The 24,090-nt window shown below is 39.6% G+C and overlaps 3 protein-coding genes across 6 annotated transcripts in view; 1 reads left to right on the plus strand and 2 right to left on the minus strand.

Moving 5' to 3' along the window:
• Positions 1 to 4,810, plus strand: part of MBTD1 (mbt domain containing 1) — a 58,790-nt gene extending 53,980 nt beyond the window's left edge. For all 3 annotated transcript variants that reach the window (XM_063120216.1, XM_063120213.1, XM_063120214.1), the window contains exon 16: positions 429 to 4,810. In XM_063120216.1, the coding sequence (XP_062976286.1) occupies positions 429 to 547 (119 nt within the window). In that variant the 3' untranslated portion in view covers positions 548 to 4,810. The remainder of the gene's footprint in view (positions 1 to 428) is intronic.
• Positions 4,811 to 8,994: 4,184 nt separating this feature from the next.
• Positions 8,995 to 14,273, minus strand: LOC134394611 (nucleoside diphosphate kinase). The gene is made up of 5 exons (XM_063120204.1): positions 14,170 to 14,273; positions 11,566 to 11,701; positions 10,842 to 10,943; positions 9,806 to 9,918; positions 8,995 to 9,238 (listed from the first exon to the last, which is right to left on the minus strand). Exons 2-5 carry the CDS (start codon positions 11,692 to 11,694, stop codon positions 9,121 to 9,123), a joined length of 462 nt encoding a protein of 153 aa, XP_062976274.1. The 5' UTR covers positions 11,695 to 11,701; positions 14,170 to 14,273; the 3' UTR covers positions 8,995 to 9,120.
• A 2,113-nt stretch (positions 14,274 to 16,386) lies between these two features.
• On the minus strand, positions 16,387 to 23,849 carry NME1 (NME/NM23 nucleoside diphosphate kinase 1). 2 transcript variants are annotated; one of them, XM_063120207.1, is made up of 6 exons: positions 23,778 to 23,849; positions 22,832 to 23,060; positions 20,792 to 20,915; positions 20,173 to 20,274; positions 19,301 to 19,413; positions 16,387 to 16,899 (listed from the first exon to the last, which is right to left on the minus strand). In XM_063120207.1, exons 3-6 carry the CDS (start codon positions 20,912 to 20,914, stop codon positions 16,782 to 16,784), a joined length of 456 nt encoding a protein of 151 aa, XP_062976277.1. In that variant the 5' UTR covers position 20,915; positions 22,832 to 23,060; positions 23,778 to 23,849; the 3' UTR covers positions 16,387 to 16,781. The 2 variants fall into 2 exon arrangements, with proteins under 2 accessions (XP_062976277.1, XP_062976276.1); XM_063120206.1 differs by having other exon boundaries at positions 22,832 to 23,063.
• Positions 23,850 to 24,090: the final 241 nt, after the last annotated feature.

Here is a 24,090-nt window from a genome sequence, read left to right on the forward strand (position 1 = left end):
TGGGAGGTGGTATCTGAGACATATTAGAATGCCTTTTTTAAGACAGTGCCTGTACCATCAAAAGAAGGTGTGTGTTTTTAACTGTTTTTACTAGTATGCAAATATATGCAGGTTTTATAGATTAAAACTTTTTTTTAAAGATACTAAATGATAATCACTGTAGAAATCCTTACAGTATTTCTGTGTCTATTTTTCCTTTTATTTTCCTCCCCCACCCTCCTCTTTTTTCTTCCTGGTCATGTTTTCAATTTCAGCCCATGAGTTCAGTGTTAGCTTTGCAATGTTAAATTGGGGTTGCACATTTTGTAACAACAAAAATTGAAGCATTGTTGAAAATATTAGTCCCTGAATTGAAAGAATGAAAATGTGTCGCTCCCCATTTCGTCTGTTGTTCACCTATTATTTTTTAAAACCTTTTTCATGTTTAGTATCTTCACTGCAGCTGAAGGAGGAGTTGCTAGATGGAGAGGAATTCAACTTTCTTCAAGGCGCATCTGATCAGGAAAGCAATGGGTCAGCCAGCCACTACATCAAACAAGAACCCTAAGGGCAAATCAGGGCAGGATGGTACAAAAAGAGCTTTTCTTCAAGACTGACCTTCCCATTCTGATGATACAGTTTGATGGCTTCTACTAAGGGCACTTTGCTAACTGCAGATAAGATTTCAATTCAGAATTTTTGGAGGACGAGGAAACTATTTTAGTGGAAAAAAAGATTTTTCAATTTATTAAAAAAAAAGTTGACACTTTTGTGTTGTATCTGAAGCTTTTAAAAGAATTTTTGTAATATTTTCGAGTTCAGATTTATTGTGCATTGTTAAAAAAAATTCTAATTTTTTGGTAAAAATTAAAAGCGTAACTATAGCAGGATTGCAGGAAACCCTTTGAGGAGGATGAGGTGGTAGTATAGTCAAACACAAATGAACTGTTTGTAACAAGTGAACCTTCTGGTACAAGCTGGGAGATTCTGAATTTGAAAGCTACACTAGTCATATCCTGTCTTTTCCACAGTGAAACAATGAGACTTGAGTCTTAGGGTGGTGAAATATACCAAAATAGGTTGAAAGATTGGAGTCTGAAAAGAATTTCTCCTAGAAGTGGCAACATTACTGACAACTGTCTGCTTAAAGATTCTGGAGCATCAAGCCCTGGCCCAACCTTTGGTGAGATTATTGGGTGTTGGACTGGATACTGCTGCATTGTGGTTTCTTGTTCATATTTTATGACTTGGGATATTCACAGAAATTATCAGCAAAGCTTCAACTGGTTTCAACTGGTTTCAACTGCAGAGGATATAAGATTAGGACCTTTTTTCTTGTGCAAGGAAAGGGAGACAGACTCAAAAGGCCCTTTTCTACCAACATGTTCACAAGCTTACTTTCCATCCTAGTGGAAATCACAGCCACTGAAGAGGTAAAGGCTGGGAAGAAGGACAGAATTCTGCTTCGAAACACAGCATTTTGCTTCCTCACACATTGAGAAAACCCTTTAGCTTGTTAAGAATTGAGCTGGCTTGCTTAAAGATGGCTTCAGCGCTGCTTTAGGCATCATATTTTTCTTGACTTGGCTGCTGATACCATTGTCAAGCAAACTGTTTTCAAGAGTTTGTACTGACTGGTGTGACAAGGATGCTGAGTTACCTGGAAACTTTTCCCAGTGAGTCAAATCTGTGTGGATATTAACAGATAGCTTCATTCACAGAATTTAATATGTTGACATTTCCACTCTGCAGTGTTGTGACAGGATGATGTGTGTCAAGAGTTTTGCTTTTACCAGTAAGGTTCATTAACTAAACTCTCAGGAATTAACTGCTTATGTTCTGTAACTGCTTCTGGGTCATAGCAAGTCCTCTTTAGAGCAGTATAAATGTCGAATTCTTGACTCTAGGGTAGAATTTAGAAGAAATTAATCCTGTAGATTAACCTCTACACCCTTTAAGCCTAATGCTTTACGACTAGCAACTCATAAAGCCCCAGAGACAATTTTTTGGCATATAAATGTTTTGAATTTTTAAGAATGCATAGAAAGTTGAAAACCAGCAATTTTGATTCCTTTCTTAATTAACTTGCTCTATTGTTGGGTACATACCATTGGTGATATGCAAAGGTTTACCACATTCTATGCAAGAGGGGATAATGGTTTAAAATTTTGTAGTAACTACTGGAAGTACATTTTTTTCTGTATAGTACAGGAATGTATGAGAACTTTTTCTTGTCAATTTTTTTCTTCATATAGCTGGGCCATTTTTGAAAACTGCTTTATGTATACATATTTTTTAAACTTGAGTATCAGGTGTCAAATACTGGTGAATTTAGGTGGCAATTACATATTTTAAATATGTTCATGATCCAGCAAAGTGTGAGGGTAAATCCTGGCTTAACTGGTCTGCCTTTTCTTTTTCTCCCCCTGGATAGAATGCCCTCCCTTCTTCCATAAGTGCTGCATTGCAGCTCTTTTTGAAACTTCTCCAGTTTAGAAAGCATCTGCTAATGCCACAAAAGAGGGCTGCTCTTGGGGGAGGTGAGTAAAAAGTAGTTGGTGTGTGTGTGTGTGTGTGTGTGTGTGTGCACGCACGCGCATGCACACACATACACATGCATACAGTTCATTGGATCACAACCAATATTTTAAAGTCATGGTCAAGACTGTCCTGCAATCTCTTCCTTTTCCTTCCTACCTTCTTCCTTCCAAAAGTTTTACTTTAGAACATTTCTTTTAGGCCAGTGACTCCCAAAATGAAGGTGGCCCCATATCATCAGACCATCAATTCCTCCGGATAGAATGACCTAAATGGCAAATGGGGAGACTCCACAGGGAATTGTAACCATGACATGTCAGTGATCACATCTTCTTTCCATCTTAAAGTGTAATCCTATCAAACTTGTCCACACATAATAGACATGATAAACTCTATGCAGGACAGGTAGGACCAACGCTGAAGTGCTCAACGGCCAACAGTGTGGTACTAGTGTTGTCCTACAGGCTGACTTTGAAGTACTTAATATTATAACTTGTAAAAGTATTTCTTCTGATTTTAGTAGGGACCACTTGCGTACCTAATACTGCTCAATGTGAAAAAGAGATACAGAACAAGGCCCATACAAGTCTCATGAGGAAGAGAAGGCCAGAGTGAGAGCCAGGATGTGTGTATCAATTGATTCTTGTATAGTCATAAAATCCAAACTTGAGTTTGAACCAATGCAACACACCCTCTAAGTGGAGTTACTCCCCTTTTTCCTGACATATGCTTTGTATCTTTATACCTATATGATGGACAGAAATTTAGAAGGTGCAACTTTCCTCATCACTGCACTTTTTATACTTGGAAAACTTCGCATGTTAAATTTCTGCCAGTCATGCAGCTGTAAAGGCACAGAGCCTTTGTCAGGATTGAAGACGGCAACCCTACTTCTACCTCTGTTGAATATGGCAGCTCCTGGAAAATCCTTAGCTATACATAATCCCTACTACATCAGCCCAGAAAGTGAACCTGAACCAGTCTCAGAATATCCTGCTGGACCTTTTCAGACCTGGAATCATGTTGCAGGGTGATAAAACTTCATTAGTACTATGTTATGAGTCCTCAGGTTTTTGGAGGCAGATCTGCAGATTTATATCAAGTTGGTGGCACTGCCAAACTTCCTCGATTTTCCCATTTCTGCCTGTGGGTAAAATTCTAAATCCTGATACATATGATAGAAATTTTAAATATGAAAAAGTGACTTCTATTAAAATTCCTTCTAATTTAAATGCCATGAAGCTTTTTTGAACAAGTCCATGTTGCAGATTAGTTGCCTAGGAGTCAGTTTTATTTCTTGGTACTGATTCTGAGCAACATCTCTGTCTAGCCTCTTAACACAGCAGACTGGGTGGCAGTGAGCTTTAGTACTGGTTTAATTGCTTTGGTATGCATGCATTTTGGTATAATTTAGCTCTAAGAACATTCTCTTTTTATGTTACTGTGAACTAAATGCAAACAAATTGGGATTGTGTTGGGGTGGGAAGTCAGTCAGGGGTTTGAGGCCTGTACTGATGCTAAGAGTCAGCCAATAATTTCAGTATTTGGCACAAGGCAGGAATTTTTTTTAACAAGAAGGCACCACAGACAAGGTAAGTTACATTGTAAGTGCTCCTTCTTTCTGCATCTCAGAATTTTACAGCTGACCTTTTTTCATGTTTTAAATTTCCTTGCTGAATCTGAGGAAAGCAAAAGCAGTTATCAACTTCTTGTTCTATTGATACTAACACGGGTTTCAGTGTTTGTTTGTTTTTATTGTTGTCATTTTTATGTGATGTGTACACCTTCTCCCATCAATATTTGTATTATGGTGCTAATATATTTGGTAACAATCCTTTATTGGATAGGGATTAAAACTGTGATTAAATTGATTTTTTTTTTTCTTTTTAATTTTCATATTTAAGTCTCAGCCATTTATAAAAAAAAAAGAACAAAAAAGCATCAACTTCTGCCTCTGGGAAAACTATCGGGACAGAAGTTTAAAAAAATTGAATAGGGTTTTTACATCAGTTCTGTATGTATTTGATATATAGATCAATATCTGTATAAATTCAATCTTTTATTTTCTTGGTAACTTGTGTGGTCATATGGGAGCATTTTAAAACCTCTAATGAAATGTACATAACTCAGTGAAAAATGCTTTTGAAGAAATTAATGTTACTTTCATTTTTACCAGACTGCAGATTTTCAAGCATGGATGTGAAAAAGCATTAAAATTATAACTTTGTGTACAAGATGAAAATAATTCACTAAATTTGCCTTTTTTACACAAAATAAAAATGTTAAAGTAAAACCAGGTGTACTTCTTTGCCTTTTGATCTTCATGAATATCCTTCAAAAATACTGAGTGTGATTAGAAGCTTTTCTCTTCCACTTTAGAGTGTGTGCCCCCCCCCCCCAATCTATTGGAAACCACGCAACACAATATGCACCATTATGCATACTATGGTAGTCAGGTGTGGATGTTATTTCTTTTTGGAAAAAAATTATTGCAAGTTTCAACGAAACAGAAGAACAAAAACAAGTGTAACTATGTACTTTAAAGGTCTCTGTTTCAAATATTACAACATTCTAAAAAAAAAAAATTGAAAGAGGAGTAAATTACACATAAACTTCAGTAAAGGTTGACCAAATATTCAAATATAAGTCCATTCGCAAATGGTGCTAGTGTTTTTAGGTCTTCAATCCATTGCATTATAGGTGGTATGCTTTTATGTTTCCGGTATTGTAGTATCAGTCTTTTAGCAGTCAAGAGGGTGCAAAAAATCCATTTATGGTGACCATGTGATACATCCAAGAAGGAGGTAAATAATTTAAGGGAACATGTAGATCAGTAAATATTAGAGTTTTCCAATGACTTCCTCCCAAAAGGAGGCAACTATTGGGCATTTCAAAAACAAATGAATAAAAAAAGCATCAACTGTATGACACTTCCAATAATTAGCAGTGTTAGACAAACATTGATTACAGAGATGTTGTGGCATCCAATAGACCAAAACCAAAAGTTTTTGCTGAATAAGATGTAACAGAAGGACCATAGACATATCAGATACCAATGCCAAAATGGTAGTCCACTGATTAGACAAAATAGGACATTACAATTCTCTGTTGCAGTCCTGCTTTAGGCCCTGTTTATTATATTTATTCCTGGATAATAAGTATTTATAAACTTGAATAGTGGGTTGATATTCCTGGTCAGCTTCAATAAGCGTTTCCAATAGTGAAGGGGACTCCAATAGTGAAGTCAGTAAGAGCTGTGGGACTGAAACTAGATTCTAACAAATGTGGCAATTGCAAATATTGCCATTCAGCTGTAGAAGGCAAATCAAATTTATCTCACAAAGCTGAAAATAGCAAAGGGTCAGCCTGCATCAGTGTTGCAAGATTTCCTCTAGCCAAGTTGAGAGAGTCCTGCGTTAACAAGCCAAGCTTATAAGAAATGCTTCTAATTACTGCCCCAATTTGCTCAACAAAAAGCAGGGCAAAGTCACTGGAACTCAAAAGACACTGTTTGGATTCTGAGGGAGAAATGGTAACCTCACCAAACAGGCAGATCTGTCCCTCACCCCGAGATCACAGATTACACAAGCATAAACTCTCTCATCTTAATCACTCTCAGGCTGTTCACCCATTGGTCCCTTCACCCATTATCCATTCACCTCATGTTGCCCCACCGCTGACAGGCAAGGTGAGTTGTTCAAAAGACATCTGGAAGGAACAGAAGCCAAGTAGCTTCATAGCAGTATAGGAGCCAGTGTAATGAAGCAGTTAGATTGCTGAACTAGAACTGGGGAGACTCGGGTTCTAGTCCCCACTCTGCCATGAAGCTCACTGAGTTACTTTAGTCCAGTCACTGACTCAGCCTGACCTACCGAGTTACTTTAGTCCAGTCACTGACTCTCAGCCTGACCTACCTCATAGGGTGATTGTGAGGATAAAATGGGGAGAAGGATAATATACACATCTTCGGCTCCTTGGATGAAAGTCTAAATATAAATGTAACAATAAATAGCTGCCTCTGTGCATTGAGTATTTACAGGGATAGATGTCTCTTAGTGTATGTACCCAGTAATCCTGAATGCTGTCATTGGGTCAACTTCTGTTAAATGAAAAGGAATAGTAGTAATTAGACAGGAGGGGTGGGTAGGCAACAAGGTGCTGGTGGAGGAGGCAGGGATGGCTCATGGAGTTGATGGAAGTGGGGACACTGAGGCTGGGAGGTCTTAAGAAGACCTGTAGGGTGATCCAGGGTAGGGTGGGGTGAGAAAGCAAGGACGGGGTGCTGTTATGGGACTGCATTTGATCCTGAAAATTAATGACTGAGGTGAGTAGATCATTGTGTACTGAGAAGGAATATTTGCTGTATGTTGGGATGATCCTGCAAGAACTGTGGGTTTGAAGATGTAGGTTTGTGTTTTGGGAGGTCAGCTCCTCCTCTGCCATGGATTAAGGACTTTCAGTAAGTGTCCTCTAGTCTCACCTGACTTTCTGTGAAATGGGTGCTTTTGTGACTGGGTCCAACCATGGCAGTCAGTTTGTGACATTTCTCAAAATGTTTCCACAAACCCCAATACGTTTGTAACAACTGAATTCGATCATACTGTTTTAAACTTTTTGTGTAGTCCCAGCTATAAACTACTTTTAATTCACTATAGCAGGGGTAGTGAATTTGCATGTTTTGCACAGGATTTACCTGCTCCCCTTGCAAACCATCAATGTAAAAACTTTCACTCGTGTTTAGATTGCAGTGAAAAAAATCAGATTCAGTATTTGCAAGCATCATTATGGCACATGACCTTGGATATTCATCTTCACATATGTTAACAAAACCAACATCAAGAACTCCTCCGTGGATAGAGGTGGCATATGATTCTATGGTGGTTACGGTTGTGTGTGTATCCCTTCTTAAAATGGCAAACATGGCAGTACTGGCAAATACCAGTTCTGTAAATTTTAAGCACGAAGTCTACAGGCACCAACACAAGCCTTAATTTTAATTGTGAGAGGTAGATGCTGTGTAAAAAACATACAAATTAATGATTATCTAGTTTAATTCTACTGAATCTTACTCTTAGAGATAGAAAAAGTTCTCCCTATGCTTGGTCTCCAAATCATTGGAATAGTTTAGTTTACTTGATTTGCACTAACTTTTGAGAACTGGATGTCTCAGTTAATTATGATCTCAGTTAATTATGCTTAGAATTCGCAGCCATAACCACCTCCCTCAGAGGAAATTGAAATAATTAAAAGAAATGTGGCATTATGAGGCAGCTCGTTTGATATACCTACCTACATGTGTCCTGTAGCAAGAGGAGGTGCAGATACAAAGCCTGGCTGTTTGGAAAACAGTGGATCATTCTTTCCAAAAACTGTTCTAGTAGTGTGTGTTGGATGCCCTCTCAGATATTAAGCCAAGAACTCCTACCAACTCTGACCATTGACCGTGCTGACTGAGGCTGATGCGAGTCCAAATCATCTAGGAGTATTCAGACATGTTGGCTCCCATGAGGATTTCTTTCTTTCTACATCCAGAACGCTTGGGCTTTCAGGTGCCAAAAATGACCCCTAAATCCTCTCTCCAATAAAAGGGCATGAAAGTACCTATTATTTATTCATTTTATTTATACTGCCCAACAGCCAAGGCTGTCTGGGCAGTTTACAATTAAAACCATCATATACAAAAATCAAGATTTAACTTTTAAAACTAGCCAAGTCCAAGGAAGGATATTGCATTTTCCGTCTCCCAAACCACAGGGTGGGTGCCACTACAGAGACCTGCCGTCGAGGTTCTTCATGATGGCATTCCCAAACAACTCCTATGAGATTGTCTAAGAGTTTATGGAACATAAATATTAAGGCTGCAGCTTAAGTGTTAATCACTTTTTAATACCACAGAACTTCTTTTCAACTATAGTAAACTAAATGGGCAAGAAGCCATTTCTTAAGTCGCATGTGTTCCCTCTCCACCACCCCTCAAATTTGCTCAACTGCGCTCAAGTGATATGGCTCAATAATTTTTAAAGGCTGGCTCTTTTATAACACTGCTGGCTTGAGCTTGGAATATTTTCTTTTGTTGAAAGAACACATCTTTTTTGATAAATGAATTTCTTTCACTTGGAAGATATCCCCTTCCTTCAGTATCCTTAAACACAGGCAACTTGTGGCCCTCCAGATTTTTGGTCTACAAGTACATTAGCCCTAGCCTGCATAGTCAATGGTGAGACATTATAGGAGTTGTAGCTGAAAACATCTGTCCACCCCAGCTCAAACAGCTCACATAATGTCCACTTAATAAACATCTGCATTGAGGTGAATAAAATCCACCTAACTACTAGGCTGGGAACAGAAACAAAGTGGGGGTTAGAAAGGTGAATTTTATTTACTTTTGCCCAATTTTTAATTTGTTGACATTCCTAGTAATTATTATTCAGTAGAACTATTTACATACAACTTTTATTGTAAAGAAAACAAAACAAATTAGTTCATGATGTTTTATTTGTCAATGCCAATAATCACAAAAGTAACCATAATATTTGCTCTCACGTCAGTATGTGGCCAGACTAAGATGCATCGTTGGAAAAAGGCAAACTCGTAAGGTTTATTTTATTCATAAATCCAGTCATGAGCACAAGATTTGAAGTCCACAAGTTCCGAAGGCTTGAACCACAGGTTGATCTCCTTTTGAGCACTCTCCACAGAGTCACTGCCATGAATGATGTTCCTTTAGAGAAGACAAGGAATTCAGTTACAAGACTTTTATAGTATTGGTTACTTTTTTTGAAGCAACAGTCTGGAATGGACTACTCGCAGCTAAGCCTACAGAATTGGAACTCAAGTATAGGTTTTTTTATATATATATAAGTCTAAGTACACCACAAGATTCAATCACAGCCTAATGATTTTGCAATCACATGTACACACACGATGGACATATCACCTTTAACTATTTAACAGTGACTGTTCAACTTGTAATGGTGGCATAGTTTACAATGTCATTCAAAAAGAATAGCTCTGTCATCAAGACCTGAAAGAAAACCAATAGTTGTGAGCAGTTTTGACTAACGCAGCCCTAAATGAGCAATTTAGCTTATCCTGTAACACAAAAACATTGTATTCTCTTTGAGGTATGTTTACAGTCTATACGGATCTCTTCTTTGAAGTAGTGAGGCAGTTCTATTATGCACATTTTCTTTTAGTGGGTTTAAAAGATAGTACTGTTTTAGCAGTAGCTTGTGAACCTTCTCAACACACACACACACACACACACAGAGTAAATTTCAGCATTTACCTGCCCACTTGAATGCAGAAGTCACCACGGATAGTTCCAGGCTTGGAATCTGCTGGATTAGTTTCCCCCAACATTACTCTGCCTGTCTTCACAGCATTGAGGCCTTCCCAAACCTACAACAATAAAATGGCTTAACACCTATGCCTAATTACAGTATTTAATCAAAGAGAAGGAGTGACGGCTGTACTACAGAATATGTTCAAGAAATTATGCTGATAAACTTTGTAAGAGCTTCAGTTATTTAGACACCAACTGAAGCTCTTAAGGTTAAGATAAGTCCTGCTGGATCAGACCAAAGGTCCATCTCATTCAGCATTTTGTTCCTACAGTGGCCAACCACTGAGAAGCCCACAAACAAGAGAAGAGTACAATAGCATCCTCCACTCAAGTTCCCCAGCAGCTGCTATTCAGAGGCCCACTGTTTCTGGTACTGGAGGTAACATATTGCAATAATTGTATTAGCCATTGAGAGCTTTGTCCTCCATAAGACAAGGCTATCCAACCCCCATTTAAAGAGCTCCAAGTTGGTGGCTATCACATCTTGTGATAGCAAATTCTATAGTTTAATTCTGCACTATGAAGTGTTTCCTGAATTTCCACCCATTCAGCTTCATTGGATGACCATGGGTTCTAGTATTATGAGGGGAGTGGGGACAAAAACATATCCTGATCCACTTTATCTACACCATGTGTAATTTTATACACCTCTAGAGTGTAATTCCTTACATTTTTTCCCTAAGCTATCACTTGGTTGCACTTTTTCCAGTTCTACAATATCCTTGTTGAAGTGCGGTGACCAGAACTGAATACATTCTTACATTAACTCCTCCTTTAACACACATCCACACAGAATAAGAACAAAACAAACCGAGGGGAACATGAGTATGTGAAAAGATTCCTTCCCAGTCTTTGGGTGGTATCCAATGTCAAGTAGATCACTGAAATAAATGGGACTTAATGCTATCGATGCCCTTGCATCCTAATTAGTTATCGTGCAAAGAAAGTTGCAAGACGACGTTTGAGTAGGGATACTTACCATGGCTGCTACAGGCCCAGAATGCATGTATTTAACCAAACCAGGGTAGAACGGCCTATCTTTCAGGTCAATGTAGTGTTGTTTGAGAAGTTCTTCAGAAGGCTTTAGAGAGAAGAGGTACAACAGTGGATTAACCTCCATTCTTGATTGCTGAAAGGAGCTGCTTAGACACCTCTACTTTAAGCCCTTCCATTACAATCAAAATAATGCAGTGTCAAACAGCTAGTAGCAAAGCAAACACAACTGTGTTAACTATGAGAAACTGAAGGCAAACAGTTTTAATGGATCTAGCTATGCTGTAGCTGTACAGGCTGCATATTATCCAGTATAACCTTCAAGTCAAAGTCATACAAACTTGTTTGTACTGAACTGCACAGGTAGTTTTACTATAACTTGTCTGTAATTCAAGAATGGAAGATTGCCAGACTGATCAGTTTGAAAACAACGTCAAGGTCACAACAACAGATGCTATGTCAGAAATAAGCAATTCAAACAAACACCAGCTCACATGTCAGTCTCCTCCAAATTTGTCAGTGTGCTCCATATTTGTTTTTGAGGGCTCTTACTGATGTAACTTGTAGCATGTCCCCACCGATAGGTACCCACTATTGATACATGATTGCTTTCCATATGTCGCATACCCAGCCTGGTTTTAAATGATGGTAGAGTCCCTGTGTATATCAATCAGCCTTTACTGCTACACTGAAGTAAAGATGAAACTTACAATCAAAAATTTTATAGCCACCAAACGAAAACCCTTCTGTTCAAATCGCTTGATAATGTCACCTATTAATCCCCGCTGGACTCCATCAGGCTTGATGGCAATGAATGTGCGCTCTGCATTGCCAGCCATTATTCCGCTGCAAGAGAAATGCAATAAAAAACAGTAAAGATCAATAGCAAGACAGGACAACATTGTCATTAAAGAAAATTAAAAACAGAAAAATAGTTAATTAATTCATGATTTGCCACCATTCTGTGCAATTAACCCACAATTTGCTGGGTTATTCGCCCATTGCATGCCACCACCATATTGAATATGTAATCTCCAATCGGAGGTTGTTTTGTGACAAGTGAATCTGGACACTAATTGTGGGTTAAACAACCCACAGTTAACCAAGAACTAATTGTAGGTTAAACTTTCAAATAATAACGTTAACATTACAATATAAGAATTAGCCATATAGTTGATCCCTGAGCTGAATCAATGCCTCTAACAGATACACTGAGTTAAAGGAGGCTTTTCTATCCAAAGAAAGAAGCAATCTGATCATTTCTCAAATCATTTCACTCTAACCAAGCACAGGCATTTCATTTTCAATTGATGAAAATACAATATACTAGTTTGCTCAGTAACTATCAAAGCTTGCGTCAATCTCTCAGTCATGGGCATTTCATTTTTGTTTCCTACTTAGTTTTTGGGAGGGTGAGGCTAGGCCAAGACAGACTGTTTTTATGCTCTTCATGATTTTATTTTTTGTGAACTGCTCAGAGAGCTTCGGCTATTGGGTGGTATAAAAATGTAATAAATAAATAAAAAAGAAAGGAGAAACACTAGAAAAATATTGTTCATTGTGCATTTTCTTACATTCCCATACTTAGGCTGCGATCCTGACCACTTGCCTGGGAGCAGGCCCCACTGACCTCTATGGAACTGATTTGAGTAGGCATGTATAGGATTGTGCTGTTAATCTCGAACTGTTATGTGTGCTAGTCATGAGAAAGATTGTATATGGGAATATTTTAAAGACAATCCTTCTATACATATAAAAGAAAACATGTAAAATATACAGTGAGACAAAGAGATGCAAAACCTGCTTGTAAGAATGAAACAATGCAAATAAAATCTAATTGTAAATTAAATTGAGTTAGTGGTAGAATTTGCAACGTTGTTCAGGAAATCATGATTTAAATTGCTTTGATGTAAATCAATCCACCTTGCCCATCTCTGATTTAAAAGGTCTCTTTTGAAAAATATCTATCAAGGGTTAAATAGTGAAACTCAAATGCATTGAAACAGTGAAGACACAATGGAATTACAAAACCAACTTATGGTCATATTTTAATAGTTCTTTCTGATGCACATTGCTACCAAATGCATATGGATCATGTGAAGCTTCCTGGAATTGAATTTCTCTCTTAGAATAATTCTGTGATACCTCTACGACCATGAAGGACATCTATACTATTTGTACAGACGTTGGCAAGTCTACTCCATGAAGCAGGTATATGGCTACATTTATTATGTTCTAGGGGAGAGGAGGGTAAAGACAAAATGCAACGTTCTTTATAACTGGTGGTGAACCCACAGCTCACGGGTGGCATACAGCACCCAGCCAAATTCCAAGCAGTGGGGCACAGAAAGACAGGGTGTAGCACAGGAAAAGAGAAGGAGAATGAGACTAGCTCTGCAAACCTGCAGATTCCATTCCCAATTGACTTTTCCCCATAGCCAAAGCCTCTTCATAGGAAAAAAGTTCACTGCCCCTCTTTCAAGCACAGGGACTTCTACCTCCAGAGGCAAAATTTTAAGTTTTCAAATTTTATATTGTACCTTGAGCTTTTCATTTTTGTGAACCGCCCAGAAAGCTTTGTCTATGGGGTGGTAGAGAAATGAAATAAATAATAAGCATATGCAGGAGCAACACCTCTTGGCCTCCCGCTGGAACGGGTTGGCTTTCTCTACTGCACCTTCCAGGTGCGTTAGATCACAACTCCCAAAATTTCTGCCCTAGCCGGCAAGATCATGCTGGTTGGGGGATGCTGGGAGTTATAGTTCAACGAGGAGGGGGCACTAGTATGGGAAGGCTGCTCTACTTCCTCCAGGGCCATCCACGTGTCACCCAGGAGCCCTTTGTTCTCACTCAGGCGGCAGGAATTTGGGGCTGGCACATAAGCGGTTGGGTTGTTGAAGGCCCTTAGGATGTAACCTTATACACGCTTACCTGGGAGTAAGCTTCACTGAATTCAATGGGGCTTACTTCCGAGTAGGCATATACAGGGTAGTGCTCTTAAGCGCCACCCCTGCCGCAAGCTGAGCACCGCACTCCAGGCGGCCGCAAGAGAAGACGGCCATGCCTCAGTGGCGTAAAAACGAGGAGGGATTCACTGCACTGCCTTCCAGACGGCTACCAATGCTTTCAAAAGGACGTTGCTTTCCTCCCCATCCCGACTTCCTCTCATGCAGAATCCGGCCATCTTTTCGAAGCTTCTCTTCCTTCCCTTCTTTTGCCCCAAGACTGCGTTACTCCCCACAGGATTTCTTTACTCCCCTTAGAAAGAAGAGGGACGAGGTTGGGGTGGGGAGCAGGAGGAACAAACCGCTTACCTCAAATGCAGCGAGCTTCGCCGGGCCTGGATAACGTGGCTTCAGCTGCTGCTTCGCTGAAAACCTCCTGGGGAAGAGGCGGAGCAAGGCCGGGCAGACGCCGGAGACGGAACCCAACCCAGTTAACCCCGTACGGGCGCAAAGAGGGCGGTCTCCGGGACAGGCTTCCTTTTCGTCTCCGAAAATCCCCTCCCTTCTGATCTCCGCCTTCACAAGTGGATCCCCGACAATGCCGGGATTGGAGGGGTGGAGCGAGAGGATCCCCCCCCCCCAGATCTATTTTCTCCTCAAGGAATGGAAAAAGCAGCACGACCCATAGAAAGAAACCAGGTGTTTCATGAGGAGAAGCGGGAAGGCGGGCATTTTATCAGAGGTCAATGGAGATACGCTTTTTAAACATCACATTTGTTCATTTACTCGCACTGTGTGGCCAGAGCAGCTCCTGAATCGTTGCGCACAGTCGCGCAAGTGCCGCGGAGACTGCCCGCCAGCCACACGCATGCTGTGTGGCCCATGAACATCAACCACAGAATGAGAACGTGGTAACAGTCCCATGGGATCTTCGGGCATGTTCACAAATCATCAACCTTAAGGAGCATTGACCAGCGTCCCAAATACTGGTGTGTCTAAATTAAGAACACAAGAAGAGCCCTGCTGGATCAGCATTTGGTCCAGCGTTCTGTTCTCAAGTTGCCAGCCAGATGTGTATAGGAAGCCCATAAAAAGGTTGAGTACAATAGCACCTTCCTGCTCGTGTTCCCTCGCAACTGGTATTCGGAAGGGTCCTGCCTCTGATATTGGAGGTAATATATAGCCATCATGACCAGCAGCCGTTGAAAGCCTTATTAACGATCGCTACACATACTTTGAAATCCATCCATCCTGATGAGTGCTGCAGGATTGGTACCGATTCAGAATCTGCAACTTTATTTTAATTATTTCCAAATATTTCAGCAATGCATTGTCCACTCCAATGGCTGTAGGAACTTAAGAAAGTTCTGTTGCATCTACTGCAGTCTTAAAGTGTCCCTCAGGCAGGGGTAATAAAAGTGTGGCTTTCCAGATGTTGTTGGACTGCAACTCCCATCAGCCCTCGCCTGAGTAGCCAATGGTGAAAGTTGATGGGAGTTGCAGTCTAACAATATCTGGAGGGCCACATGTTCCCCATCCCTGTCCTAGGGTCACAATACTAGGGAGTTCCATTTAAATCCCTGTACCTATTTTTGAGGACACCCTATTGAGAGCAAACCGTTCAGTTGGATTTAGGCAAGTTGGTGTGCAATCCTATGCATGTTTAGACAGAGAAAAGCCCCACAAAAGTCTATGACTGGCTGGGGAATGCTGAGAGTTGTAGGACTTCCTTCTATCGAAACATCCATAGGATTGCACCCTTAGCTGAACTTAGTTCCCATTGAAATCAATGGAATTTAATTTGTGACTAGCTTGTCCCACTGATTTCAGTGGGAACTAACATAGTCTGGATCTAAGCCATGATTGCAAATTCATTTCATTTCATCATTTTTGATGCCAGCAATGTACCAGCAAACCAATTTGTTGGCTCAGACAATCACACTAAACCATAGTTCAGCTAGCTTAACTATAGTTGGCATGATGTCTAAATTGAGCCCCCCTCTGTGTGTTTTGTTTTGTTGTTCAGGTAATCAGAAGAAAACGTGCCTGTAGATGTAGTAAAAACATGCATGTAGATGTAGAAAAGAAAATGGATAACTCAACTGAATGAAGAAGCAATTTTACAATGCCCTCATTTCCATCGTCAAATAGAATGATAGAAATGAGTAACAAGAGGTAGAGCTTAACGAATGGCCCTCACATTAATCTTCTTTTCTCATAAAAGTACATTTCATAACCTAGCCTAATACTAATCTAGCCATAAAATGAGCAGTGCTAGGGTGAGAGAGGACAGAATAGAAGCATTTAATAACCATCTGTACAAAGCTTTATTTTCAAAATGATATTGTAACCTGTGTCCATCCATTTGAAGTAAAAACAAATTTGAACTTTGTCAACATTTGCTACAGTTCAATCTTATATTCCATCGCTCTTCAATATACAGTGATTTACTCGGCATTTAAATTCCTTCGTAGTGCAGCAGCTAAATAACCACTCTATTGATCCATTTTAGGTAGTGTATTCTTTATGCCAAATCACTAGTATAACTAGTGATTTAGTTATAAATCACTAGTATAACAAAAGAGAACAGTTTGCATACAGTACTACCTTCTCTTCTTTTAAACGCGTAAAATACTGGGTTGACTCCATTGAGTACAATCAATTTAAGATAATAAATCTAAGCATATGCACTTGATAACGGTTGAATGGGAGCAAAAAAAAAGTGCTCTTCCACATCCTTCGCCCCATGACTTTTTCTAATTGGAATGATGAATTTAATATTTAATAAATTAACCCTTTTCTTCAAACAGCAAACATGATTACATCTATAATTTAAAACAGTGAGGACATTTTCCCATAAATGTACATAAAAGCACATTGTGGGGGTCAGAAAACAACCCTAGAAGATAACGGAGGTAGGGATTGTTTCAAGGTCAATAGTGGAACAAAAGGATAATAAACAAGAAACACATGTGGTTTTTTTAGTCATAGATCCATGAGTGATCACACCTTGTGTAGTCAACCAGTTCTTCAGGAGTGAACCACAGGTTAATTTCATTCTCAGCACTTTCTACAGAGTTACTTCCATGAATTATATTTCTACAGGGGAAAGAAAAGAAAATAATTAGTTCTACTGTGATTGGTGGCATATTTGCAGAAAATGATAAGCCAAAAATTTGGAGAATCCTAGCTAATCGTTCACAACAAACATGCTAGTATATGCTGTACTGCCCAATAGCTCCTGTAGGCTCCTCCTGCCAACCAGAGTGGCTTTTGTAACTAGGAACTCAACAAGAGGAAAAAAACCCTAAGGCTTAAATTCAACAATGCGCAAGTGAAATTATTCTTGCACAATGGGACTTTCCCTTGCTGTCCTCCCACTGCAGCCTCATGTGCCTTCCAAATCTTCTCCAGAGGGTTCCCCAATCCTCTGGAACAGATTTGGAAGGCTTGGGGGTTTGCAGGGGAGAAGGGAAAACTGTTCCACCAGTGGTGGATGTTCAGAGTCAGATGCAACCCACTATGTTACCTCCAAACTGGGACTTCTGGTCTGTTGCTCCTCTAGTAAGCTAAGGTTCGATTTTGGCTTATAATTCTTGGCTTGTTTGGGATCAACAAAACAGGAGATGGGCTTGGTTATAACACTAAGCTTTTTCTTGCTGGTGAGTTCATGGTTACTGAAGTTATTCCTTCTGCTGGGAGAGGCCAAGCAGGAGTGCTCAGGCAATGTCCTGAATGTTAGGCCAAGATTCTCTAGAATTTTTTCTTGTGATTTTATGTAAATGCAGATACACAAGAAGAAGTAAAGAAATGTACAATATTCTTTTGCTCTTCTGTTTTGTCAAAAGGACAAGGAAAAACATATGGTCTCCCATTTTCATCTTGCACATAGCTTTGCAAGGATGAGTATGTGCTTGGAATCATATTTTACATTTTTTGGATTGATACATCATTAGTCTGTGTTTCAATAACTGCTCACTAGCACCAAGAATCTAATTCTTTTTATCTACATCTGTTTAAGACAAAGTTGGATGCAGATCTTTGGTTCTGCCAGCGGAAGGACACCAATTAGGAGAATGAGATTTCTACATCCGCTCCTCTGGAATGCAGTCCCACCTGCATACCTTCCAAAACCACTCTGGAGGATTGAAGGACCTACAGGGAAATGGTGTTCTTCCACTGGCAGTATGAAAAGTCTGGATCCAACCCAAAATGTTTCTTTTCCAAAGGGCCGCGTTCAAACGCATTCAAAGTTCCCAAGTTCAAATGTCAATCGCACAATTTTACAATACCACTTGTTAGACAAGACTATCATAATATTAAGGACACCCTCAAAGGTAGGAATATCAATCAATGTATTCCTTTAAAAGAGCACCACCACACCAGTGGTTTAACGCACTCGCCATGCGTGGGATCTGGTTTTGCAGCGTAGGACTCACATGATATTGTCCCTGTCCTGCACCCATTTCACCTCTTTTCCTCTTACATATTATTTTGGTGTGAGGAAAGTCTGGATTATTTCCCCCAAGCACTTTAATGCGCCCTTAAGCCTCCATATAGTGCTGTCCCCTCGCTTTTTCCTTTGCTGGGGGCGTGTGCTTTGACTGGAGTCTTGCTGTGCTGATGAAAGGGGAGGGAGGGGCACTTCTTCTCCTCCTGCACTCCATGTCGAATGTTCGAATGAATGGACTTTTTACTGCTCCAACCCCACCCTCCTTGCCAGCAGCTCCCTCATTATTAAAGATAAAGAGATGAAATTTGGGACCTTCAGAGCTCTTAAGTAGTGCTTTCGGCATGCCAAGTTTGAATCAGATTGGTTCATCCCTTGATTTTTTAGGATTTTTTAAATCCCCCCCTTAAACCATTTCCCTGATACTCCACCAATGTGAAATTCCACCTGTTTGCATTTGTGAAGGATCTATTTTCCTTTACTTTGATAAAGTGAAGCTGTGCATCTCCAGTGCATAAAATAGAGAACTGCTGGTTACCTTACTCAAGAGTAAATCCCATTGATTTCAACTGCATTTACATCCAAGTCATACTAAAATCTGATGCATGCTTACCTTTGAGTAAATCCCATTGAACAGAGAGAGACTTACAGAGAGAGAGTAAACACGTATAGAGCTTCACTTTTAATAGTGTGGTCACTCAGAAGCTTTGTTTTAAAGTCTAAAACAGCAAACGGGAAAGAAGTGCTCTGCAACACTATGCTTACTTCTGAGCTCAAAGAAACACTGGAGTGCTACCAGAGTATTAGTGTTGTTAGAGGCACTAGCAGCCACCATGAGCAGTAAAGAAAATTGCTGAGACAAAATGAAAAGGCAGAGGCGTCTTAGGTGTCTTGTGACCTGCAAGTCACATATTGAAATCAGTAGCTCTGATCTTTCATAACTATTCATTTACAATTCAAATGTCTGCATTTTCATTTATTTCTCAGTCATACATGTAGCCTACAACTAACCAGCAATTTAGTTTTATAAGAAGACAATTCAGAAGGTACCTGCCAACTTGAACACAGAAGTCCCCACGAATTGTGCCAGGCTTGGAATCTGCAGGATTCGTTTCTCCCAGCATTACTCTACCAGTCTTAACTACATTAAGGCCTTCCCATACCTTCAAGAACCAAAGTACTAAGATTAAAAATCACTGCCATAGTAAATCATAGTAAGTGTTAGAATATCACATGCTCACCAGTTTCATCATTGTATTAATAAGGCTTATTCTGTACACATAGTTAACAGTAGCAGGTGTATGCTAATCTAATAAAGGCAACCAATTCCAAAGCTTTCATGTATGGACCATGGCTATAAACCAGTATAGCGTTATCCACACTTAAGCTCATTGATTTTGATGGAACTTACTGTGCACATCTGTGCCCTACATTATGGCCAATGTATTGAGCAAAAAATGCATAAGTGCTGCTCACGTGAACACATGAAGCTGCTTTACTGAGTGAGCGTTGGTCCATCTATTACAGTTCTTTCCGTTCTCACTAGGAGCAGCTTTCCAAAATTTTCTTAGGCAAGATCTTTCTCAGACCAACTAATTTGTTAGGCCATCTTCCTTCAAGGAAGCTCAGGGTTATTCAATGTTTCCTTTGTCAAAATATTATTGCTCAGAAAATTATTCATTTTTTTCTTCAGCTAGTAGAGCTGAAATTAGTACCATTATGTTGAAAATAATTCTATGTGCAGCATGGACATACCGTTGAATACTGCTGGTGATATAACAGATAACAAACCACACAGCAACCCGAATTTGGTAATCTTTCAATCTGGTGATCTTTCAAAACTTTCCCCCCCCTACTTAAAGTTTGCTGCGTATAATTGATTTACTTTTAAAGAAAGCAAGGTTTATTTGTTGAACACTTACCATGGCTACAACAGGTCCAGAATGCATATATTTAACTAAACCAGCATAGAATGGCCTGTCTTTCAGGTCAATGTAGTGTTCTCTGAGAAGATCTTCAGAGGCCTGCAGGAACAAAATGCTTAACATAAGAACTTAAGAGCATTTATGTCACATAAAATTAGCCACATGAGTAGTATTAATCCTTAAATTGCATGCTTGCTTTTCAAAGACTGGTTCCAGCACTTTATTAGAAGAGTAGTTTACTTGGATAGTACTAATTTGAAATATTATTTATTTTGATTTCTTCAGCAAGGTGCTTTCCACTCAATAATGCTTAAACATTTTTTGCAGCTCCAAGAATATATGAAGTGTTAAGTTTAAAATATACTACTAAGAACACACCTTTCAAACTAAGGACACTTAGTGTCCTTACTAAACTTAGACCGCTTACTAAAATTAGACTACTCAGTATGGCTTTGTCTTCTGCTAGATACTGGAAAGTTCCCAAAATATTAGGTTATCTTGTAAAGGAACTTATACTTCTGCTTGAAATCCATTTTGAGAAGTACATGACATATTGACTTCAAAAGGATGACAGTATCTTGACAGAAGAGGCATTGAAAAAAAAAAGAAAACTTACATGCATGAATTTCATGGCTGCCAGTTTGAATCCCTTCTGTTCAAATCGTTTGATAATTTCTCCCACCAAGCCCCGCTGTACTCCATCAGGCTTGATGGCGATGAAGGTGCGTTCGGCCATCATCCTACCACACAGAAAAGCAAATGGTGACAACAGAATCAAGAACCAAATCCAGCTACAAGAGAAATCTCAATGGTAAGCAATACAGTTTGTCACAGTGTTGTGCTGTAGGATTAGACTGGGGACAACTTATCAGCTGAATGGATTAGGCACAGTGTACACAGAATATTTATATCACATCAGAACAAAACTGTACAGCAATAGTCCCTCAAATATGCCAAGTAGCTGATTGTACAATCATTTGAGGGATCAAGATTATGCAAATATTGCAGTGAATTAAAAAAGAATTTTATTACAGGTATACTCCAAATGAAGCAGTAGTGAAGTTCTAGCACAAGAAAAATTCGAATAACCTTTTCCATAATTTTGATCTAGTATGTCAGACATATCTAACAAGGTCTCAAAGCAAAATTATTACATTACTACATACATTCAAAACATTCCCCCAAGATCAAGGAATTATTGTTTAACTTGACTTCACTTTCCATATAACACAAAAGTTATCACATTTCATACAAGATGTAATGTTTGAATTAAGACTTAACACTACACTTTACACATTTCACTGTTTTCAGACCATACCAATCTCACACTCTGGTCCTAAATACATATAGGCCTTAGCTAGACCTAAGGTTTATCCTGGGATCGTGCCGGGGTCATCCCTGTTCATGTAAATGACACACAGGGGATCCCGGGAGCATGCAGGAACAACCTCATCCCAACACTGGTTACTGTACATGCACCACTTTATCAAGTATATCCTTACTAAATTATATTTTCATGTCTTTCATAGCATTCAAGTTCGCTATAGCTTCAACAGCAATGATCTGTAGAGTTAAGATCATCAACATTTCCCCAGGGTCACACTCCTCAAACTCCTGTGTGTTTGCTACACCTTCTTTCCCACTGCCCTACTAGCCTATTCCTACTCTAATAAAATCTAGGTGCACACTAGACTGAGCCCCTATATACTATCCTCAGTGGGCAGCACTCCATAAGCATACTTCTGCATTCATTTCATAGTCTCTCATGCATCCTTTCCTTATAACTTCCTCAGCAGTAGTGCCTCCACAACTCCTATGAAAACCTGAGTCACTTCTAGCTTCCAGACACGGCTTTTATTGCACCGTTGCTCTGCCTCATTCATAAAATTTTACAGGAGGCCAAATGATGATACCTTCTACTTGTAGCTCATCCCTCCTGTGTTTCCACCCCACTTTTTTTTAATAATAATAATAATAATAATAATAATAATAATAATAATAATAATAATAGTAATAACCTGCCTCTCCCTCTGGATCAGGGTGGGGAACAACCCCAAACACAATACATAAAATTAGTTAAAAGAGCATATAAAACCAATACAATATTAAAGTCACAATCACAGCATCTTAAAATTCTTAGGTTTAAAATTTGTCTGGGTAGGCCTGCCGGAAGAGACTAGTCTTTACGGCTGTCTTAAACTCTGAGAGAGCTTTAAGCTGACAAATCTCTCCGGTGGGCCATTCCACAGTCTGGGGGTGGCAGAAGAAAAGGTCTGTATTTTTTTTTTTTTTAAAAAAAACCCTATTAAGGGCTTAGATTAAAAATCTAAGGAGGGCTTTTGGCTCTATCAATGAGAAGGCACTGTGCAGCTGCTCCATCTTTTCTTTCTTAATGGATTTTGAACCGTACGAGAAAAGACAGACAAAGTGGTGGGAACACACAGGAGGGTGACAATGTCTGGACCCACTGAAAAATTCAGTGAATGAGGCAGAGTGATGACACCATAAAAGCCTCATCTGGAAGCACCCAAGAAAAGATGGAATAGCTGCACAGTTGCCTTCTGATGGTTAGCATATCCCTCTGTCTGGAAGCAGCCTAGATCCCGCAAAGCGTCCTCCGGTTCCACAATTCCCCTTGCCCCTTATGTGCCTGTACCTACCTCCTGAGTGCTGGTGCTGTGGATGCTGATCAGCTTGTGCTGGCAGTTGTGATAACAATGCCACTGCTACAGTCCCCAGCCTGGCAGCAGCCCAGATTCACAGTGGGAGTTTTTCCAACAGGAGATCCATCCCCACGTGCCCATACGCTGTCTGCTTGGATGTCCTTCTCTCTTCTTCAGCTTATTGGTAAAGCAGGGTTAGCTTCCCGGTGCTGTGGACACCATCTGCTGTTGGTTTCAAAAAGACCACTTTGATTGCTTTTATATAATATTCTGGCTACTTGATCCTGCCCAAAACGAGCCTTGTGGCACTTTAGAGACTAGGCCTTAATAAATGTGTTTAAGTCTTTAAGGTACCACAACGTTCTTCATTGTTTTTGCTGCAACAGGCTTAACACTTCTTTGAAATAAAAATTCCAGTCAAACTCCAACAGGGCTAGGGAGACCATATGAAAAGAAGGACAGGGCTCCTGTATCTTTAACAGTTGTGTAGAAAAGGCAATTTTAGCAGGTGTTATTTGTATGCATGCAGCACTTGGTGAAATTCTCTCTTCATCACAACATTTAAAGCTGCAGGAGCCCTGCCCTCTTTTGTATATGGTCACTCAAGTTATAATCCTGCAACTTTAACCGTTGTGATGAAGAGGGAATTTCACCAGTTGCAGAATGCATAAAAATATACTTTCTGAAATTACCTTTTCTATACAGAAGCCCTCTCCTCCTTTCCATGTGGTCATCCAAAACATGGCCATCTTTATGTATCCCCTGCAACTTTTTCGTAGCCAATTCCGTAGTGGCCATTTGGAGTTCTTCTTTCCACAAGTATCGCATTGTGTGTTCAGAGATTCTTGGTACCAATTCAGTGATGAGGCCTTCAGCACTGTTAAAGTACTTCGTCCCCACCAGCTAAAAATGTGATTATTTTATCTGGATCTTGCTTACCTCTGATATGTCTTTAACTAGAACTTAGATGGGTCTGTGTCATGGTGTCTGTTGAAATAATGTAATAAATATAAAAAACCTCTCCTTAGTTATTAAAAAAAGGCTGATTAGGCTTCAATCACATGTACATTTTAAAGTGCTTGAACGATGGTTGAGAAACCCCACACTTCTGTTAATGCCATTACCACTGACCTCCCAAAATATTTTCCTCACTTTAGCTGTTACCTCTAGCTAGTGTGGGAGTGGGCACTTTCCCATCTAACTTCTCTGGGTGGTGGCCCATCCTACTCTGCATCAAGATTTAGATGCAATC

This window comes from Elgaria multicarinata, chromosome 3, assembly GCF_023053635.1.
Source record: "Elgaria multicarinata webbii isolate HBS135686 ecotype San Diego chromosome 3, rElgMul1.1.pri, whole genome shotgun sequence".
NCBI classification, from domain to species: Eukaryota; Metazoa; Chordata; class Lepidosauria; order Squamata; family Anguidae; genus Elgaria; species Elgaria multicarinata.

Coding starts and splice junctions, on each gene's coding strand:
- LOC134394611 (XM_063120204.1), bottom strand. CDS start 11,694: ATGGCTGGCAATGCAGAGCGCACATTCATTGCCATCAAGCCTGATGGA. Junction 9,919..10,841: donor CTGGGCCTGTAGCAGCCATG/GTAAGTATCCCT, acceptor TTATTGTTGTAG/GTTTGGGAAGGCCTCAATGC. Junction 9,239..9,805: donor TTCTGCATTCAAGTGGGCAG/GTAAATGCTGAA, acceptor TCTTCTCTAAAG/GAACATCATTCATGGCAGTG.
- NME1 (XM_063120207.1), bottom strand. CDS start 20,914: ATGATGGCCGAACGCACCTTCATCGCCATCAAGCCTGATGGAGTACAG. Junction 20,275..20,791: donor CAGCCATGAAATTCATGCAT/GTAAGTTTTCTT, acceptor TTGTTCCTGCAG/GCCTCTGAAGATCTTCTCAG. Junction 16,900..19,300: donor TTCTGTGTTCAAGTTGGCAG/GTACCTTCTGAA, acceptor TTTCCCCTGTAG/AAATATAATTCATGGAAGTA.